The sequence below is a fragment of the Telmatherina bonti genome (genome assembly GCF_933228915.1).
Source record: "Telmatherina bonti genome assembly, chromosome: 16".
NCBI classification, from domain to species: Eukaryota; Metazoa; Chordata; class Actinopteri; order Atheriniformes; family Telmatherinidae; genus Telmatherina; species Telmatherina bonti.
Genome location: NC_136614.1, coordinates 16,378,703 through 16,398,451, shown reverse-complemented (window position 1 = coordinate 16,398,451; position 19,749 = coordinate 16,378,703). Strand labels below are relative to the sequence as shown.

The 19,749-nt window shown below is 39.7% G+C and overlaps 1 protein-coding gene across 1 annotated transcript; it reads left to right on the top strand.

The window, feature by feature from the left end:
• Window positions 1-14,436, top strand: LOC306767144 (disks large-associated protein 2; the record flags this gene model as incomplete). Its single annotated transcript, XM_079255066.1, has 7 exons — window positions 1-91; window positions 7,047-7,405; window positions 9,802-9,887; window positions 9,982-10,388; window positions 10,691-10,782; window positions 12,553-12,705; window positions 14,218-14,436. The coding sequence occupies 7 exons, from the start codon at window positions 1-3 to the stop codon at window positions 14,434-14,436; spliced, it is 1,407 nt and encodes a 468-aa protein (XP_079111192.1).
• Between the last annotated feature and the right edge of the window lie 5,313 nt (window positions 14,437-19,749).

Sequence of the window (19,749 nt, the reverse complement as noted above, 5' to 3'; positions counted from 1 at the left end):
ATGGGTGACCCTGCCAAGGGCATAAAGCCAACACAGCTGCTAGGACCTTCAGGACACACAAGCCCCTCCACCAGGTGGATGGCTCAGGGAGGTGTGAAAAAAAAAATCTCATTCTAAATAAAGCATTATAATTTATTACTTGGTATTACTAATGACAGCTAATCTGATCGATGAGCAAATCTTACCAGTCTAATTGTGTGTTCATAATTTCAATTAAAAAAAAAGTGTATTGTCTGAAGGAGAAACTACTGTGTTCTGCAGGAACTAATTCAATTTGCTGGGTATGTGTTGCTGTCTGAGACTGAAGTAAAGAAGAGTTAAACAGTCCACTCTGTCTTCTTATTATGTATATAACATGACATGGTGTCGGATTAAACTGAAAAAACACACAAAAGAAGACAATCGGAAAGTTAGCACTTCCACGAGACTAAATGTGTGGAAGAAAAACTAGTCAAACAACTTAGTGCGGAGTTCACCAACTGTGGTCCTCAAGAGCTAGTTGCCTGCAGCAATGAAATGCACATCTGATTCAAATAAAAAGGATCTCCAACTAAACGTTTCAAGTTCAGCAAAAGTTGTTCATGGCCTAATAATTTAAATCAGGTGTGTCACTGCAAGACATATTCAATACCTCCAGGATATTGGGATGGAAACTGGTGATCATTTATCTAGTGGGACTCCAGACTTTTATGTGTAGTAACACAGATGATCCTGGAGTACATCCAGGCCTGCACCTCCAGTACACATCATTAAAACTGGCTCCTTCATGCAAGTGTGACTTTCATAATGCAACCAAATGGCCAAAACAGATAAGGTGTTTGAGAGTGCTTTTGAATTGCGCCAGGCCTTTATAAACAGACAAAATCATCAGGTGAATACAATAATGTACATTTTAGGGAACAAAGCTAACAATCTTCCAAATATCCTGACCTTGCCCTTATCCTTAGATAAAAAGGAAAAGTCTTACTAAGTAGTAAAACTTGCTAATGAGAGGCATTACAGTTCAACAGTGACACAAGGAAGAGCCAGCAAAAAGTGCTGAAACCTCTATTAAAGTTTTTTATTTAGCTTAGCTGAGCATTGTGCGTTTCAAGATTTATGAGAAGAACCAACAGATATCATTGCTGGATTAAGAGATGCAAAGATGTCAGTAATTAACAAATGGATTTAAATGAGCAAAAACTAACGCCAAAGTGCCCCACCACAAAGAAATGAAAAAGCAACAGCTAATATTATGTGGTAGCATGAACACTGGACAGCCAAAAGGCTTAAAAAACCACACAACTCAACCATCTAGTCAGAAAGACTGGGGGTTTTACAGAAGGCATGCTCAAAGGAGAAACTCTGTCTGTGTATACATTTAACATCCCTGAATCAGTTAGTCAAGCAAGAAATATTTTGCCAGCAGTCACCCACACACTGGCTAGGCTCTCTGGCACAAACTACTTCACCAAGTTGGATGTCATGTCAGGATTTTGGCAGATTCCCCTCGCTGAAAACAGTGCACTCTAGTCCACATTCATTCCCCCATTTGGTCATATTGTTTCAATAGTCTTTGCAATTTGCAATTTCCTCAGCTCATGAAAACATCCAAAGATGAATGACACGCATGCTGGAACGCTGTGAAGTCGTTGTTTGCCATGATGATAACATATGTACAGCAAAGATCAATCTGAACATGATATCTGGTTGAACCAGGTTCTCAGGAGACTGAAAAATGAAGGACTGACCCTGAACATTGATGAATATGGGCTTAGAATTATGTTTTTGGGCTCTGGGTCACTGCTTAGGGAGTTGATCCTGACACCAGCAAAGTCAAAGTCAACCAAGAAATGCCAGAGCCTGTATGTGTTGCAGAGTGATGGGCATGACTAACTACCTTGTCAAGTTCCTCTTGTGGATCTTGTCATTCTCAAGACCTTTGAGTGACCTGTTGTCTGGCATTGTGGGGAACCACAATATAAGGCTTTTTAGAAGATGAAAGCAGAGCTCAGCTCACTCACAGTGCTTGCTGCATTTTACCCCAGTGCAGGGATGTTTTTCAGCAAATGCATCATCATTTGGCCTTGGAGCATTTGTAACCCCAAAAACACTCAGAGGAAGCCAGTATATTTGATTTCTAGAGCATTGCTAGATGCAAAACATTATGCCCAGATTGAGAAGGAACCATTGTCTGTGACTAAAGCTGGATTTATACTCGCCCGGCCTCTGCATCCGGTTGGTTAGACAGTAACTGCAGCAAGCTCTGCAAAGGTCCACCGAGGCTCGACTTTGGACCTTTGTGCATCCTGGCTACGCAAAACTACCCTCTTATGAGAGGGACAGAGTGTGACAGTGTTTCCCGATGTTTGGGTCTTGTAGGTGCATGCATAACATGTAGGTGTGTATATAAGTCTATGGATGATTGAATGCCATTACTTGCCATTAGTTCAAAAACAGGACATACTTGTCAGAGCAGAAATTAACCAAAAAAAAAAAAAACATGGTCATACTGCGATCTGCAGTTCCTGCGTTCAAGTACAAACACACTCCATCTACGTGGCAGGCTCAACCTTTGGAGCCGTGCAAGTATAAATCCACTTTAAGGTAATTAAACACTTGCAACATACAAACTTGGCATGAGGTTTACATTTGAAACAGATCACAACCTCTCATCCCATCAAGAAGTACAAAAGCACAGGACATGCACCTCCTTCGAGTTCTGAGATTTCCCATGAGATTGCTGAAATTCACATGTGACATTGCACATTTTCCTGGAAAACAGCATATCACTGTGGACATGCTGTCACAGCACCAGTGGGACATCCTGTCACTCAGGTTAAGAGAAATCAAGAAGCAGATCTTGTAATAGTAGTGGACTCAGTTAGATGATTGCTTCCAGCTACTGAGGAGACTAAAGCAACTTGCACAAAAGCAGAATGAAGACCCAAACTGCAGCACACAAACTACTGCCAGACACAGTGACATGACAAGGATCACTTGTCTCCTGATATGGAACCATACTGGAAGAGGAAACAGAACATGTCGCTAGCTGGAGAGCTTCTCCTAAAAAAGGGACAAAAGGACTGTTATTCCCAACTCACTGTGAGAGGCCACCAGCTTACATCTTCCATCAGGGCCACCAAGTTCTAGTTAAGTGTCGAGCCTTGGCCAAGCCCATATGCTGCTTGACCCCCTGCTAACTACTCATGCACCTGAAAGGCCAACCAATGTATACAAAATTACAATTCTTCCTTTTCCAAATACAGTCATACTACAATATTATGCTTCAGAGCTTTGATTATTTTTGCGTCCATCAGCTAATAGTCAGTCATCCTAAAAAACAATGCATTATAACTCTACGTAATCACCTGCAGATTGGTTTCCCTTCCATAGTCCACACTAAACACCCGTTTGGTGACTTTGTGGTTTAAAATTGTTAGTATGACTGAGTGTGAATTGCTCAGTGATGAAGTAACCACCTGTCCAAGATGTATCCCACTTTGAAAAGACACTAAACAACTAAATATACCAAGATAAATAAAAACAGCTACACAATGACAGTCAGGTCAATTCAGTCCTGGCTGCACACCCAGGACTTTGGTGTATTTACTGAACTGCCCAGTGCAGCATTGCTAAGCCAAACAATCAATTCAAATACAGCCAGAGCTGACTGACAAAACAGTGAACAGCGTACCTCCCTGTTCTGTATTATTACAAGAACTACAACTCACTGCTGCACTATTAAAAACGATAACTTATTGTCGTGGTTTGTCAGTAGGTGATTTGTGTTTAAGCACTTCTGCTGTGTCCTGAGCATTCTTCATGCAGTGAAAGGAAGTGCAGACTAAGATTAGAAGACATCTCTTACTAAATATCACAGGTCTCGCAACTGATTGGCAGTGTAAATAATTGAGGTTTCTTAATTTTCTTAATAACCAGACACTAACCCACAACACCCTAAAGATGGCACAGGTGCTGACTTTTTCTTTTTTTGCTCAGCCTTAAGCCATTCTCATTCCATGTCTGACATGTATTTAAGAAATGATGACACATCTGGAAAGCTGTTTCATATCCAGCTCAGACACATCACATCACGTTTAATACACAATGACTCTCCACTTTACCCTGTGATTAGTTTGACTGCACCTGCTGCAGCTCACAAACTCAGAAAGTCTGACCACAATTACAGATGCATTTCTATGTAAATCTCAACAAAAGGGCTTTTCAGGATGCTTTCAGGACACATGAGAACTACTGAAGAAAGGCAACTTAACAAAAGTCGTTCTAAAACTGCAATTGTGCAGGTTTTAAATGTCTCTCTGCTCCAAAACACCTGATTTAAATTAAATGGCTCTCCTGACCAGCTTGTTAAGTTCTGCTCAAGCATGTTGACACATTAACATGTTCAGATGTGCTGCAGCAGAAAGCTTCCAAAAACCTGCACAAGGACTGATTTTGGACGGCACTGGGCTAAGTGAAACATGACAATTTGTGTATGCAGTTCCTTTTTGGTAGCTTCTTCTACCAACGTCAACCAGCTGCAGATTGAGCTGGTGATATTGTAGACCTGGGTTACTCCATTCAGTCCGACAACTTCAGCAATCCAGCAGGTTTTCCATGTATTCCTGCTTCAACTCACCTAAATCTAATTAAATGTTTCCAACAGCCTATCAGGTTCTGCATAATGAACTTGAGTCAGCTGTGTTGGAACAGAGATACATGGAGAACCTGCTGGATTGCAGACTTCATAGGACCGAATTGACCGCCCCTGTTGTAGACCTTAAGAATTCATTCAGTCAGAAATGGATCTCACTAACTATACAGACACAAACATAGCTCGAAAAGGACTCTGATACAGGGGTGATCCTTAATTCTAGGAACTTATTTAAAAATTAATAAACAGTCGTTATAACTAGTGGGAAATCGATGTATTTGCAGACTAAAGGACGACATCTGGTGTTTAGTCAGTGTACTTGCAACATGTTCATTTTTCATTCCCACATACAGAGTTGGACAATTGTCAAAGAGACTTATTATCTGCCAATAACAGTCCAAACCTTTACTAAACAGCATTAATCTGAACAAATGATTGCACAAGTATGTCCAGAAAAATGTAGACATAAGGCAGCAAATGTTTTTCTAGATGTCAATCCATTCAGAAAAGGATGGAGTAAATGAATGAACAGCTGGAACTATATTGTACTTTTAATGTGATGTATATTCATTTTAAGACTTAAATAGATGTCTATTTAGAATGGCAGTTTCCTGAAGAATAAAAATAAGTTAGTGATTTCTTTGATTTCCTATACCAGTAATACTAGTTAAGTGTGGTAATTAGTGTTATAATTAAAAAGATTTTTTGAAAAACACCTTGGCTTGTTTTAGAAAAGATGCATCTATTAGAATAATTGCGTTGTTATGAAAGCTGATTGCAACAAAAACCTTATTTGCCAACATAAATATGTGTTGTTACCGGAGCTAAAGTTAATGGTGTTAAAATCCAGGTAGAGGAGCAGATAAAGCCAGAGATTCGTCACTCAGTTCAACATGAGCAGTCTAACATTTTCATTTACAGTTTAGAAAAAGGAAGTCCAACAGCTCCAGTGAGTAATAATAGAACATGTAGAGTTACGTATCGTCTGAGTCACTGCTCTTTATATTCTGCTTCCCACCTGCTGTGTCTTACAGAACGCCAAACTCTGTCATTTGGATGGAAGTCAAGTCTATGAATGGATTAGTTTCAATAAGTTCATGGTGGTGTCTCAGTTCTTGCTCCACTCCCTTCCTTTTAATCTGAAGCAGTTCAAGTGTGTGTGTGTGTGCGTGTGTGTGTGAGGGTATGACTGTTCTGTGCAAAGCACACCATTCTTGCCTTCATTAAACTGTATGCACTCTGCTAAATATTTAACTACACATGCTTATGTAAATGAATGGCTGTACGACTGAATGCGAGACTTCGGGGGGGTGATTGCAGGAAAATGACAGAAGCACTGCAGGAGTGACGGATGGGTTTCTGAAAGGTGCTGCTGTAAATCAGTTTAGGCAGATTTTATAACTGTCTGCGTTGATATTTGATGTCTCCTTCTTCTTGTGATTATTTTAAATGTACTATTACTTATTTAGCACCTCAAATGAGTTCTTCCTGGATTAAGTTGGTTTTTCGAGTAAATTGGTGAAAATAAATAATTGAATCGTACATATTCTCTTTCATGTTAGATCTTAGAATTACTACAACTCCAGTCCCAGGAAGCTCTGGGACAAAACTAAGTTCATTTTCTGACAAACATACATAATCTTTTATATAACATTTAAACCAGTCAAGCTGGAACAAATTAACCATCTACTGTATTGCTCATAGTTAACTCCCACAGACCCCTTTCACTGAACAAATGTAAGCATGCTGTGGCAGAAAATGCAGAGGTGTACTAAAGATGGCAAGATCCAACTTGGAGGAGGTTCTGCCCGCCTCCTCTTGCAAATGACAAAACAGCAAGCTCCACCGTCATTAATGTTATTAAACTGCATACCACTGCACTTATTGTTTTCCCGAGGTTTGTCAACTTCAATAATACAACGTGTTTTAAACATCCTTTCCAGTTAATCATAAACACAATGGATTATGTACAGTGTAAAGTCTCCAACTAGTCTTAAAACCTGTGTGCTTAACAACTGCATTATTATACAGTAGAATTAAGTGAAATTTTAATCTTGCCAACCTGCTGTGAGGTCCATCTGGATGGATTCTCATTTGATTTTCATTTCACATTAAGAGGCAAGTTTTTCATATAATGCTTTTTAATTCATAGTTAACCAGAAAACATGCTTTAAAGCTGCTGTTGCATTTCACTAACTAACACCTGCTTTAACTGCCAAAGTGCCCTGAAACCTTACATCTCACCAAGCAATGAGGCTCCTCTATCACACACTGTTAGTGACTTGCAACACTGGTCCTTGCCAGCTTTGGCCACATTTTATCATAATCATGCTTTTATTCATTTTATTTTTTTATCCTCTACCTTTGTTTTGCTTTTTCCTCGTCCTCTCATCCTGCTTGTGCTATCTAGTGGTATCATATCCTCCCAGTTACAAGAAGACTCCACCTCCTGTGCCCCCGCGCACCACCACCAAGCCTCTTATCTCTGTGACAGCCCAGAGCAGTACAGAGTCCACCCAAGATGCCTACCAGGAGGGTAGGCATCCACGGGGTGGCCTGTGGACCACGGACAGCCTCGGCCGACCCATCTACAGCTCCACGGACAGCTTGGACAGCACCAAGGCGGTCACCATAGCCATGGAGTCAGCAGCAGGCAAAAGACTGGCGTCTTTAGGCAGCCACACCTCCGTCCAGACATGTGACAAAGCAGTTCTCGTGTCAAAGGCTGAGGAGTACCTCAAAACACCCCGTTCTTCTATTGGCATACAGGTAACAAGAAAAATGGCAATGTCACTGACAACTCCGCTCTCATCAATCATTTAAATTGCCCTCAGACTTTGTGCAGATTACACTAATCTCAATCTTTTTCTCCTTTCTGTGGCTTAAAGGCCAGTTCTCATTATAAATCTATTATAGCTGTGGTACCTTATGGTACTTTTTCAGCTATTACAAGGTAAGTACTAAAGTGGACGTGCTCTGCTTTCACTAAAATGGTCTTTCTTTTTTTTTTTAAAAAAACCCCATCTAATTAAAAATCTTATCCAAGCCTTTAAAAGATGCCAACCCCAAGTCCATACAACTTGATAGCCATATTGCTACGCCACCGTGTTTACGGGTGTGTGTTAATGTGTGTAAGAGCTGTTAATTTGTTAAAAGGATACATGGTAAAGTTTGAAAAATAAAATAAATGAAGTAAATACAAGTACTTTTTTACTGCACGCAAGAATTTTAAAAAAAAAACCAAAAAAAAAACAAAACTGAAGTCACCACCTTTCTGTTCCAGGCTTAAACTTTAGCTGATACTCTATTTGCAGAACCTTGGAAGTGTGAGATTAAACCATAAGAAGAGTGACATGTATGATACATACAGTTTGAGACATTTTGCCTGACTTTATGGGACAAACTTTAAAAAAATGAACATATCACATGGTAACAAATGGCAAATATCCCTTTAAAAAATGAGATATTTCCTAAATTTAAATTTATAAAAAGGACTTTTTTTTTTTTAAAGGACTTATCTGACCATTGTTTCATGGGTTATGTCTTTACTGCCTTTTGTTTTGCTCAAATCAAACACTCACTTGTAACTTAAAACAATTATTGAAACACAGTAAATTAACTTCTGTTGTTGTGTTGTTTAAATCTTTTTACATAGTCTTAATATTTTACAAATTAGAAGTAATATTTAAAATCTCCAGAAATCTTTGAATGCATCATTGTGTTGTGCCAAGCTAGGTCGGGAATGCATCTCCAGCCTTGGAGCTACGCTTCTTTTTTTGGTTTGTTTGTTTTTTAATATTGCCTATATTAAGAACACTTCTGAATTTTAACCAAATAATTTAAAACAAACTTCAAATTCAGACGAACTAAGCGACAACAAAGTCCGACGTTTGTAGAGCCGATATGACCGGAAATGAGCAGATTTCTCCATGTTGTTATTACCCAGCCTGCTGCCTGCAGACGTTGCTCGGAAACGCATGTTCAAACCATTTGGACCAGTTCAAATTTGGACCAGTTCAACAGCAGACTTGCGACAAGATTATTAGTAAAGAAAAGATGGTCTGGTACCTGCTCCGTAGGTAACACTGCGACCTGTCCGGTTATTTATTTTATACCCCCTCTTGGCACAATAATGTTTTTCCAGAGGAAATTATCAGGCTATCAAACCAACACATGCAGTCAGTGCACGTGCATACAACGCAAAGTATACAACAAATACAGGACTGTCTCAACAATTATATTGGGGGTTTTTTTTCCTCTTAAACTTTGTGTCATCGTTTAAATGTCAAACCACATTGTCAAAAAAGAACTGACATTCATCTTTAAGGTTGCTACTTCGCTAACATGCAATCACATACAATACCAGGAATTAGACTGATGCAGAAGCATAATGCCAGTTTCATTTCTCAATTGTCACAAGTGTTGATAAACTTACCATATGGGGATGGGGGACACTCCCCTCTCGGCGGCCGCAGTCCTGCAAGTGTTTGAAGTGTGTCTGTTTTAACAACATGAAGGCAACGCATCCTGATACGTATCCGACTTCGGAGCAGACTCGAGCAGAGCATGAAGTCAAACTTGGCACGAGTTTCCTAATCACCCATTAGTTTGAGTCAGGTGTGTCGCAGCAGGGAAACTGTACACATCTGGAGGACTGCTCTGCTACATGTGTCAGCCACATGCATGAAAATCCCAGTTCATATTCCCAGTTAATGTCCCAGTTAAAATCCCTATCCACTGATTGAAGGCTACTCTATGGGATAATATATATATATATATATATATATATATATGAACTAGATTAATAAAAGAATATCAGTCATCCAAGTTGGTCTAATCAACAGTTTACTGTACTTCTAATTATTGATGTACAAGGTCAAACCATAACATGAAAGCAAAGGTTCTTCGTGCTTTTGCTTCCCACAGTTACTTAAAATTGACCATGAAAAACTGCTCTGTAGGTCTGATAACACTTCAGGTTAACTATGTGTAGAAATCCAGACGTTTCTATAGAACTGAGAAGCTGTCAGCTTCCACACTGAGCAACTCTAAAATGTCAACCTGTTATTTTAAAGGTCATGAATCCGTATCCATAACTTACAGTGTGCGCGCAGATATGTATTGTAAATTATGATAGCCAGTGTTGTGTTGCCACTGTTTACCAGGTGGAAAGTGTGACAGACTCTGAAGTCGAAAGTAAAGGCCTCCCTCAGTTCCATTCCATAGGGATCCAGGTGGAGGATAAGAAACGGTATGTGCTCCATATGAGGCAAAGAGTCATTAGAGATGTTTTTAATTTTTGTTCCAAGTTAAATACTTTGATGCTTCATTTTTGTCCCCGTCAGGCGTGGGAGGTTCAAGCGCTCCAACAGTGTGACTACTGCAGTCCAAGCAGACATGGAGCTGGAGGGATTTCCTTCCATGGAAGACAAAGGTCTGCAGTTTGGTGGTGGTTTTGGTCGCCACTCTGAACCCAGCACGCCAACGCAGTATGGAGCCATCCGGACGGTACGGACTCAGGGTCTGTTCAGTTACAGGGAGGACTACCGGCCTTCCAGTGGGCCTCCCAGCCCACAGCCTGAACCCTGGTTGGTTGAACCCAGCCTGGAGAGCACGGACACAGGCCGAGTGTCCCCCCTTCGCAGGGATGGCAGCTGGTTCATGCAGCTCCTCCACAATGAAACCAAGAGGATGGAGGGATGGTGCAAAGAAATGGAGAGAGAGGCAGAGGAGCATGACCTGTCAGAGGAGAGTAAGTGTCCTGAGGGAAGCCTGGAATTCCGTTTTACAACATCAATGCTTCTATCACATGCACTGTATGATCTTTTGCCATCTGTGTGCTGATGTAGCCTCCGTAAACATTCTTAGTCTGAGCTGTGATGTTGACTATGAGGACACTGAGTCGTGACAGGCACTTTATGAGCAGATTGGATTGTTGTGAATGACTGAAAGATGCTCAACATGTTAGCTGTTGTCAAGCTGTCAGTGATAAATCCAGAATCTGCTTGTGTGTGTGTGTGTGTGTGTGTGTGTGTGTGTGTGTGTGTGCTTCAGTCCTAGGAAAAATCCGGAGTGCAGTTGGAAGTGCACAGCTACTAATGTCTCAAAAGTTTCAGCAGTTTTACTGGCTGTGCCAGCAGAATCTGGTGAGTAACAACTGTCTGTCAGACAGAACATTGTATCTGCATGTTGGTTATATGTTTCACAAAAAACTCAGATCACTGGGAGGACACTTGCTGATTGGTTTCCCTCTCTCAGAGCTTTGAAAAGATGCTTAGTCTGTCCCTGCACTTGCGCAACGTACAGAAATAGACCACGGAGATCGATAGTGGAGCAGTCCTGCTGCTATTGACCCCACTGTAAACGAAAGGGGAATTCCAATAGGAAGCAGCACCTGTGCTGAAGATATCCATTAATGCACAGAGGCAGCAGGTTGAATGGGAACTCAACAGTGTGACTAATGAACTGCCACACCGTCTCACTGTTTGGCCCTCATGTCACGTCCACTGGAAACTTATACTTTTTCTAACGCTAACTATGCACAGTCAGCACTCATCAGAAGAATGCAGATATAAGTGGGATGTTTCTGCAGATAAAATAGAGAGAGACGGTATAAGAGAGTCGGGAACTTAATCACACGTTCTCATATGAGGCTAATTAAAACAGTTTAATGAAATGCAGAACCTTGTTGAGATGCTTTAAACCTGCTCTCTCATTGCCTTGTGTTGTTTTGTTATGTGTGTTCATGTGTCTCCTGAGTGTGTTGCTTTCTTCTGAGTGATCTTGGTTGTGCTCGCTCCCTCTCTCTCCCTATAGATAATAGGATGATGAATTAAGTCTAACATTGGCAGTGACAAGCCTTAGATTGCCCTGAGCTTTCAGATATGTCATAGAGAGAAGGAGTTTGTTTCACCATCTGGATGAAGAGGGAACTGCACTTTGTCGGGCAAAGAAAAGAAAGAAAAAAAAAAGGCTGTGAATGATCTGAAGTTTGGCTTGATGGACCTTTTCTTTGTCCGAGATCATGCTCACTTTGTGTTTGCTGTCTCCGGTGATGAGTGCATGAGTCTGTCTGGCTGTCTGACTGTGTGAGTCATCTCTTAATTCATCAGCACCCTGAGTTTTCATCTGCTGACACGCACAATAAAATGGACATTGTATTTATGTATTCCTAAGATCACACAGATTTTTAATTGAATTGCAGTCTTCCTAAATAAGTTGTGAATGCCAACTTGCACAAACTTGATGTTGAAATGTGTGCAAGGCAGGTTTATTTGTCCAGACCATGAGCTGCAGTCCTACAGGCTTTCAAAAGAAATATTAAACAGAGAAGAATTACAAACAGAGAAATCAGGTAAAAACAAAAAAATATCACCTCTGCAGAAATTTCTCTCAATCTGATCGTCAGACGTTAACCACAACTCTCCCCAGCTGGGCCTTCATGCTGTTTTATCAATACATTTAATTGATGCATTTAATAGATAAATATTAGACCTAAATTCAGATATTTCGCATCATCTTTTATTACAGTAAACTTTGGACTCTTACAGTGCATATGTTATTCTGTATTTAAATTGTTACATGAGCACCTATTCCTACAAAAGTTTTCAGTTTCATTCTTCAGTATTTTATATGAAGGTTCACTTTGACATCTGTTCATACACTACCGGGCAAAAGTTTGACTTATGAAGAAGTGTTTCCAAATATTTGACTGGTACTGTTTATTTATTCACTGTCTAATTTAGGACATTTTCTAGCAAAAATCAGATAGTTGTTGTTTGAGGCTGTGCTCCATTGTCAGTGCTGTGCTGCCACACAGTGGTCAGAAGGATTATTTTACAGGTGCCCATGAGCAGCAAAAAAGTTTCATTTAGGTGCAGTTTTAATTTGTAATCTGTGGACTGTTGCCCGTGCAGGACCCCAGCGCCATGCCCAGACCCACATCTCAGGACCTGGCTGGATTCTGGGACCTTTTGCAGCTTTCCATCGATGATGTCACTGCCAAGTTTGATGAGCTGCAGCAGATCAAGAGCAACCAGTGGCAGCTGGTGGAGAGCCCTGAGAAGAAGGTATAATTGGGCTACACACACTTTTAATAATTAGTCTTAATGGGCTCCAGATGAACTCGCCCAGCTTGAGAGGAAACTACTCAAACAACATTAGCGTTCCCTTTTAGACTTGGGACCAGCGGGAGGTTACAAAGTACAAACAGGAAGGCAGCAGCTGTTTTGCTTCAAAAGCTGGCAGCATCTTCTTAAAAAGAAAAAAAAACAACAACTTGTTTTCTCATTTAAACCATCAGCTGCATCCACAGATTAAATTTATTGTCACTGCACACAGGCTTGCTTGTTTTATCCCCAAATATAAGCCAACAAAGGACATAAGAGGGGTTTTTTTTTTCTCTTATTCCTAATTCAGTCCCACAGACACACACAGTGCTGCTTGTCTGATGTTCTGTCCACTGCTGCAAATATCCAGAACAAATAGCAATGCAGCTAAATTATTTATGAGGCTTTAATAAGATAAAATGTCTTCAAATGACTTTTCTGAGGGTTTAAAAAAAATCGGATCCTGTTCCGTAAACAGAAATCTCCACAAATATGCTTTTATCTGACAATCCATTTGGTTAAACGGCTGATTTCACTCTGTTTCTCCACACATGCTGCAGTTAAAATTGTGATTACAATGTGATTAGATGGCAAAGTACAAACATGAATTATCAGAAAATGAAAGATGCAAAACACTTAAGTCATTATACTATCCAGATGAAGTACCTTTTCTACAGCTTCATTGGCACATGCAGCTGTAAGAAGTACATTTAGATGGTTACAGTGTTGTTAGAAATAGACACGATCCTTCGGGCCGCTTGGATAATTATCTTCATGCTACAGTTGGAGCTTCAAGCAGTCATTTACCTCCAGCAGCTAACAGGCGCAATGTGTGCTCCATGAAGCTGAGCAGGAGCACTGGCACAGACTCTCAACGCGTGGCCCCGCTCCTCCAAGGCGGCCGCTGTTTACACCAACATCAGCTTGCAAACAAGGGAGTTTGGAAATTCTGTACTGTCTTTACAAGAAAATGCTGTTGCGTTGATGTGACCCATAATACACCTGGGTTCCAACTTAAAGGAAGAACAGACAGAGTGGGTTGATGAGGTGTTGAGCTGACAGAACAGTTTGAAGACACCTTAACATTGATTCTTCAAGTCTATTCCCTCATGTGGTGCTTTGGTTATATTAGTGCAGAGCGCCGCCTCTCTCCGGTGTTAGATGAGGTGAAGAATACAACTCAAACCATTTCTATACTAAAATAATTCAGCAAACTATTGCGATCTATTGATGGGGAGCTTATCTGTCGTGCAACATTTCTGTTGTGTTCCTTTTTGTTATTTGTGTTTTACAATCCTTTCCATATAGTTTTCAAGTAATATTCATACTGAGAGCTCGAGTAAAGGCTTCTTCACTTCTGGTTTCCTCAAAAAGGCAGATAAAAAGAAAGAAAAGATAAAAAATAGTCTAGATATTTCCTTTTTAGAAGCCCATCTTTATTTTTAGGGCTTTAATCAGTGTCCATTATGTTTCAAGGAACCGAAGTGGCCACCACCTCTGCCAAAGAGACCAGCAAAGGGACGTGGCGGCGTGATGAGAGAGCGCTCTCTGGATCTTCAGGACCGCCAACGACAGGAAGCCCGCAGACGCCTCATGGCTGCCAAACGGGCAGCTTCTTTCAGACAGAACTCAGCCACAGAGAGGGCCGACAGCATCGAGATTTACATCCCTGAAGCCCAGACGCGGCTTTGAGGTCCATGCCTCCATCCTCAGCTCCTCTTGTGCGTCTCCATCTGACACCAGCTCGTTGCACCGCATCCACCCGCCTTCTCTGCCATCAGTTATCACTGCTCATCCATTTTTCTACCTATCACCATCTTTTAAGGTTCTCCCTGCTAAAGCTACACTAAGCAAAGGTTTTAGATAAAAATGCATCTTTTTTTTATCAGCTGGAGTTCTAGAAGTAACCTCAGGACAGCTTAACTAGTAAATGTAGGTGTAGTTTGAGCAGAGATGATTTAAGGATTTTTAATTCCATTCAATTCCATACTGCTCCCACTTGGAGATACTAACATGTACATTTGCTTAGTGTGGCTTTAAGCTCACAGGGAACTTTCTGCCTCAAGCTGACAACAAGCTAATATACTCCAGAACATGCATTCATTTAGCTTAATCAAATGAATCTAGAATTTCTTTAGAGCCTGTTAATTAACTTTTACTTTGTTCTCTAAATTGTTCAATTGCACCATTACGTGGAACGATTTTAATACACTGGTCTCATTCAAAGGGAAACAACTAGTCTCAGCTGCAGCAGTCGTCTGTGCCTGATCTCTTCTGTGCAGGAAGAGTGGCAGCTGCTCTTCAGCAGGCTCCTACACATCTGCAGTTTGTTTTAACTGGAAAATTGGACTTTTTCTCCTAAACTTTCTGCCATGTTTGAAGTAGATGGAGTCAGGAGACTTTGCTCTTTACTGCCTCTCCATTTTTCACCAGACACGTTACAGCTATTGACCAGTGTTTGCTGATTTGGATTTTTTTTTTTTTTAAATTAGGCAAAAAGTTCCCTATTTATTCATTTTCATCCCTGCATAAATGCCATCTTGTCTAAAAATAAAAACTCTGTAATTTCTGTGCTGCCGGATACATTTCCATTGCAGAACAAATATGAATTATTAACAAAACAGTTTTGCACAGCCTGGAAGAGGTGGCTGTTCCAAACAATGCATTTTGCACCTTATAATATTCATGTTTGTATTTCCAAGGGAAATGTAGATTTTGAAGCTCATGTGATATTGTTGCAGTTGAATTGCAAGGACAGATATGGATCATTTCCTACAGAATTTCATATTACTCTCTAGAATATAGAAAATGCACCTTGTTTAGTTTTGTTTTCATTTCCTTTGATGGCATCAAAGCCACTCCTAAAGGAAATATTGTGATCCAACACTTTTAGTTCCACCTACAGGTGTTATCACATGACCAACATCACAATCTACAGCATTTAGTATTTTAAATAACATTTTTACATTTAGTATTTCTAGTTTTAATAAGCAACTGGTTGGGTTGATGGTACGTTTTTCCAGTTGATTAGGAAGCGTTTCTAAGCTGTCATTTTCCATAACATACAGCATCTGACCTTTAGTTCTTCTGATCTGCTCATGTAGTCTAGGAAAGACAGGTGCAAATGACACTTTAACAATATTCAGTTACTATAGTAAATGGTGCTGCTTTTTACTCTAAAACTGTTGTCCTGTACCCAGTCCTATGTGCACACACATCCACACACACACACACACACACACACACACACACACACACACACACACACACACACATCCGCACACTCAAGGACTTTTTAAACAGAGATTTATGAATATGGTGCCCGCTGTCTCCCCGATGACTTGTGGTAGATTGTGACTTTAGAAACGATCATCTTTGCAATGCTTTTGCCCTCACTGATTTAAACGAGGAGGTTTTATGGGTTCGCTTCTCCTCTCCAATGAAAATAGTTCCGAAATATTTGCTTATGGAGAGGAGAGATTACAGGCTTTGACATTCTATCAACCTTAAAGTTAAATCTAAAATATCTATGTTAAGCCAAGGGCATGAGCCTGGCTGAAAGTACATTAGTGTATCTCTTTATATTTTACTCCCTACCCATGCATCCTCATTTGCAGAGCTAAACCCAGCTAATTAATATTAATGTTGATATTGCCGCTAGAGTTCTGTTGCAGTGTGTTTAACGTTTCCATTTTACAGTAATGCGTTTGGTAAAGGAGAGTGGTCTGTGTTGCTTGTGAGGCAGTGAAACATGGTGGAGGACTTTAATAGGATTTGTGCTCCTCTCACTGAGGCGTTCTGACAGCTGGACTATTTTTAATTTCTAAAGAGCGTGCTAATCCTACACCCTTACCTTACTAAATGGCCTTAACCAAAACCACTCTTGAATGTACAGACCCCACTGATGCAAAAAATGAATAAAAAGAATCAACATTAAAAGATAGGCAGTGACTGAAATTTCAACGAAGAAGAAGAACAGGGGTCAAATCTTTCCATATTATTTTGCTTTTAATGGTCTCAAATCCCAATCGGAGTGTTCAGTTGTTCAAATCAGTCGCCTCTTCAAAACAATTAGATTTTCTCTGAAGCTGCCACAGAATAAAACAGATGTTTCTTGTTTCAGCATATGTAAATACTTGAGCTCAAACGTATAGTATTGTGCAGGCTACAAGAAGAGATATAATGAGGCATAAAAATATGATTTTTGGGGGGTTACTTTACCTGTAAACAGTTCTGATATACGTATGTAATGAGCACAGGTTATTTGCAGCTTCCATTTGCTTTTAAACTGCAGGAATGACTCAGTAATTACAGTTCTTTCATGTGTATAATCGACTTTTTCATGGGCTCAAATCGACATTACTGTCAATTCAACTTTTATTTTTAGGACTTAGTTAAGAATGCAGCTGGCCACTTTGTGTTGAGAGGCCCTGACATGGATATGAATGCTCTTTACTGCAGCTGTCTTCAGTCATCTGCCTGCCTTCCTGTATTTAGGTTGTTTTTAGCAAATAAAACACAGCTTGACTGAGATTAGGTGACTGACTCAGCTTTACAGAATATTCCAACTCTTATCCTTATTAAACATTTCCTTTCTTATACTGTTTTTTACGAGTTGTTGCTAATCTTTACTGTGATGCATCATCAGATCAGTTTATTTGTTTTAGGCTGAATCAGGTCAGGGTACACTTCAGAATTAATCCAAAAGTCATTTTCGGTCATGCCTTCTGTAAACACGAGCAATCCAGTGCAGCTCATAAGCAGCTATCACTGATGATGCTTTATGCTTAATTTCATATTCCTGCTGTATTGATACAAGTTGATCTTAGTGTCATCTGTCCTAAGAATGACGATTCATGATGTTTCCAAATGCTAAATGCCACAAACGGACAAAACGACAGGCCACATTAGTGTAAAAAACTCCTTTTGGTTCAATCTTCCAATTTAAAAGAGAATGAAAATAAAAGTAATTTAATTGAACAGTTTAAAAAAAATGCATTTTGGATGTAAATATCTTTATATTAACACTATATACCAATAAATACGTGTAACCTACACATTTTCATGAACAGTGAAAATAAGTATTTGGACATCATTCTATATGCATATGCACTGGTAAATTAGCTGTATTCTATCTCCCGCTACAGGTTTACTTTGTTAAATTCATTTTAAGTTTACTACTTTGTCTCAGTATTTCTATGGTCTGTATGCCCCACCACAGACTGAAGGACTATGGAGAATAGACTACTTTCCTCTAAAATTCAAGTGCATTAAATACTTATAGAGATGGATAACATGGCAAGGGCTTACTTGTAAGTTACCCTGCAGGTTTTTCTGCAGCATTAATGCATCGTATTCCAGAGGGGAGACATCCAACACGTTGGGACTAATTTGATTTAAGTCTCCTTAAACAAGAAACACATATTTCAAATAGTTCCAGGATATTAAGGCTTCAAGCAAATGGTTCATTTTTTAGCTATTTCAGTATCCTGTTTCACTGCCCCGATTTCCCTGTATTATTTGTGAATGGTTGTACAGGATGACCAGTTATAGTGTTTCTGGAGTATTAGTTTTACAGGCTAAATTTAAACTTTTTATTTTTAATGGTAGGAGAAATCTTTGTAGCTACATGATAGAAACACACCTTACCATTCAGTTTAAGTTTCTATAAAGTGTTTTAAGAGCTTCAGGTAACCCATTTGCTTCCCAAAAATGTGAGAACTTACAGAGAAAGTTAAGCAGTCATGGTGGCGACTCTTACACCGTTGTCACTAACAGTTTCATTTTCTCGGGGCTCATCTTTATTCATCTTGTGGTTGGAGGGAATTTGCCGTGAGCTTTAAAATTTCAAACTCCTCTTTTGTTTTTGTTTCGCCCTTAACTTTGATTCTCAGACGGGCTGACAGCAGCTTAGCTTCACGACAATAGCTGGTGGCTACTTTACTATCAAACTGCTCTTCCACCTGACTGAAGTCAAAGTCAGATCGAGTCTACTTCCCACAGACTGCCAACTGTGACTCCATCATTTGTAGTGCTGATGATCTGGTATTCATTCTTAAAAGTCCAAGCTTTCCAAAAATGGAAACAAATTTATACTAAATTAAATCAAACAGCTTTTTTGTACCTTCAAGTTCCACCTTATGTGACTAGGACTTTACTTGCATGTTGTTTCCATCAGTTTTAGTCACCACTCACTGGGCTAAATCCACTAAACATCAGTTATTTGTCGACAGGTTGGTACATAACATCCATAAACAACCTCTCCTACCTGGCATAGATGATTTTGTGCCACCTTACAAGCAACGGTGCGATAGTGAAGTTAAAATGAATTGACTAATAAATGTCCTCAAGAATCAGGGCACTGTGTAGGAAGTGATAAATAAATGTACAGTAAATAGAAACTTTAGGTACACAATCAATTCCACTCTGTGTTTTGTGGTATCATGCAGGGCTGTTTTATCATCATGGTACCATTTTCATATTCCCATCGCTGAATCTCTGAATATTCTTATGTTGACCATTCATGCTATGAGGGGCTTAGGAGTTTGGCAACTATGTACATGACAAATCCTCAGGTGCCTTACGGTTTGATTCTCATAGGACTGAGTGAATGTTTTGGGTTGAGGTATGTAAAACGGACTGCAACACCTTTTAGAGTGCAAGTTTGTATCTTCATTAAGGGCTGGAAACTGGGTTGGACTACAGAGTTTAAAGTGAATTTACATTTCTATTTGACTAATTCAAATGTCCTACTGTAATAAACTTCAGCACAATACACTCTATAGGATATAAAATAAGTATTTCTTGGTATTTCTTTTCTTTATTTAGGAAGATTTGGTTCAGACCATAAAGTCGCTCTGCTATGACTCGCAGTAGATCACAATGATCTCTGTTAGATCCATTTAGAGTTGACACTGACAGCATTACTACAACCATCTCAGCTACTTATATAATATATTTTAAAAAGTCCTTATCTGTATTTTTCCCTTCTAGTTGTGATATTGT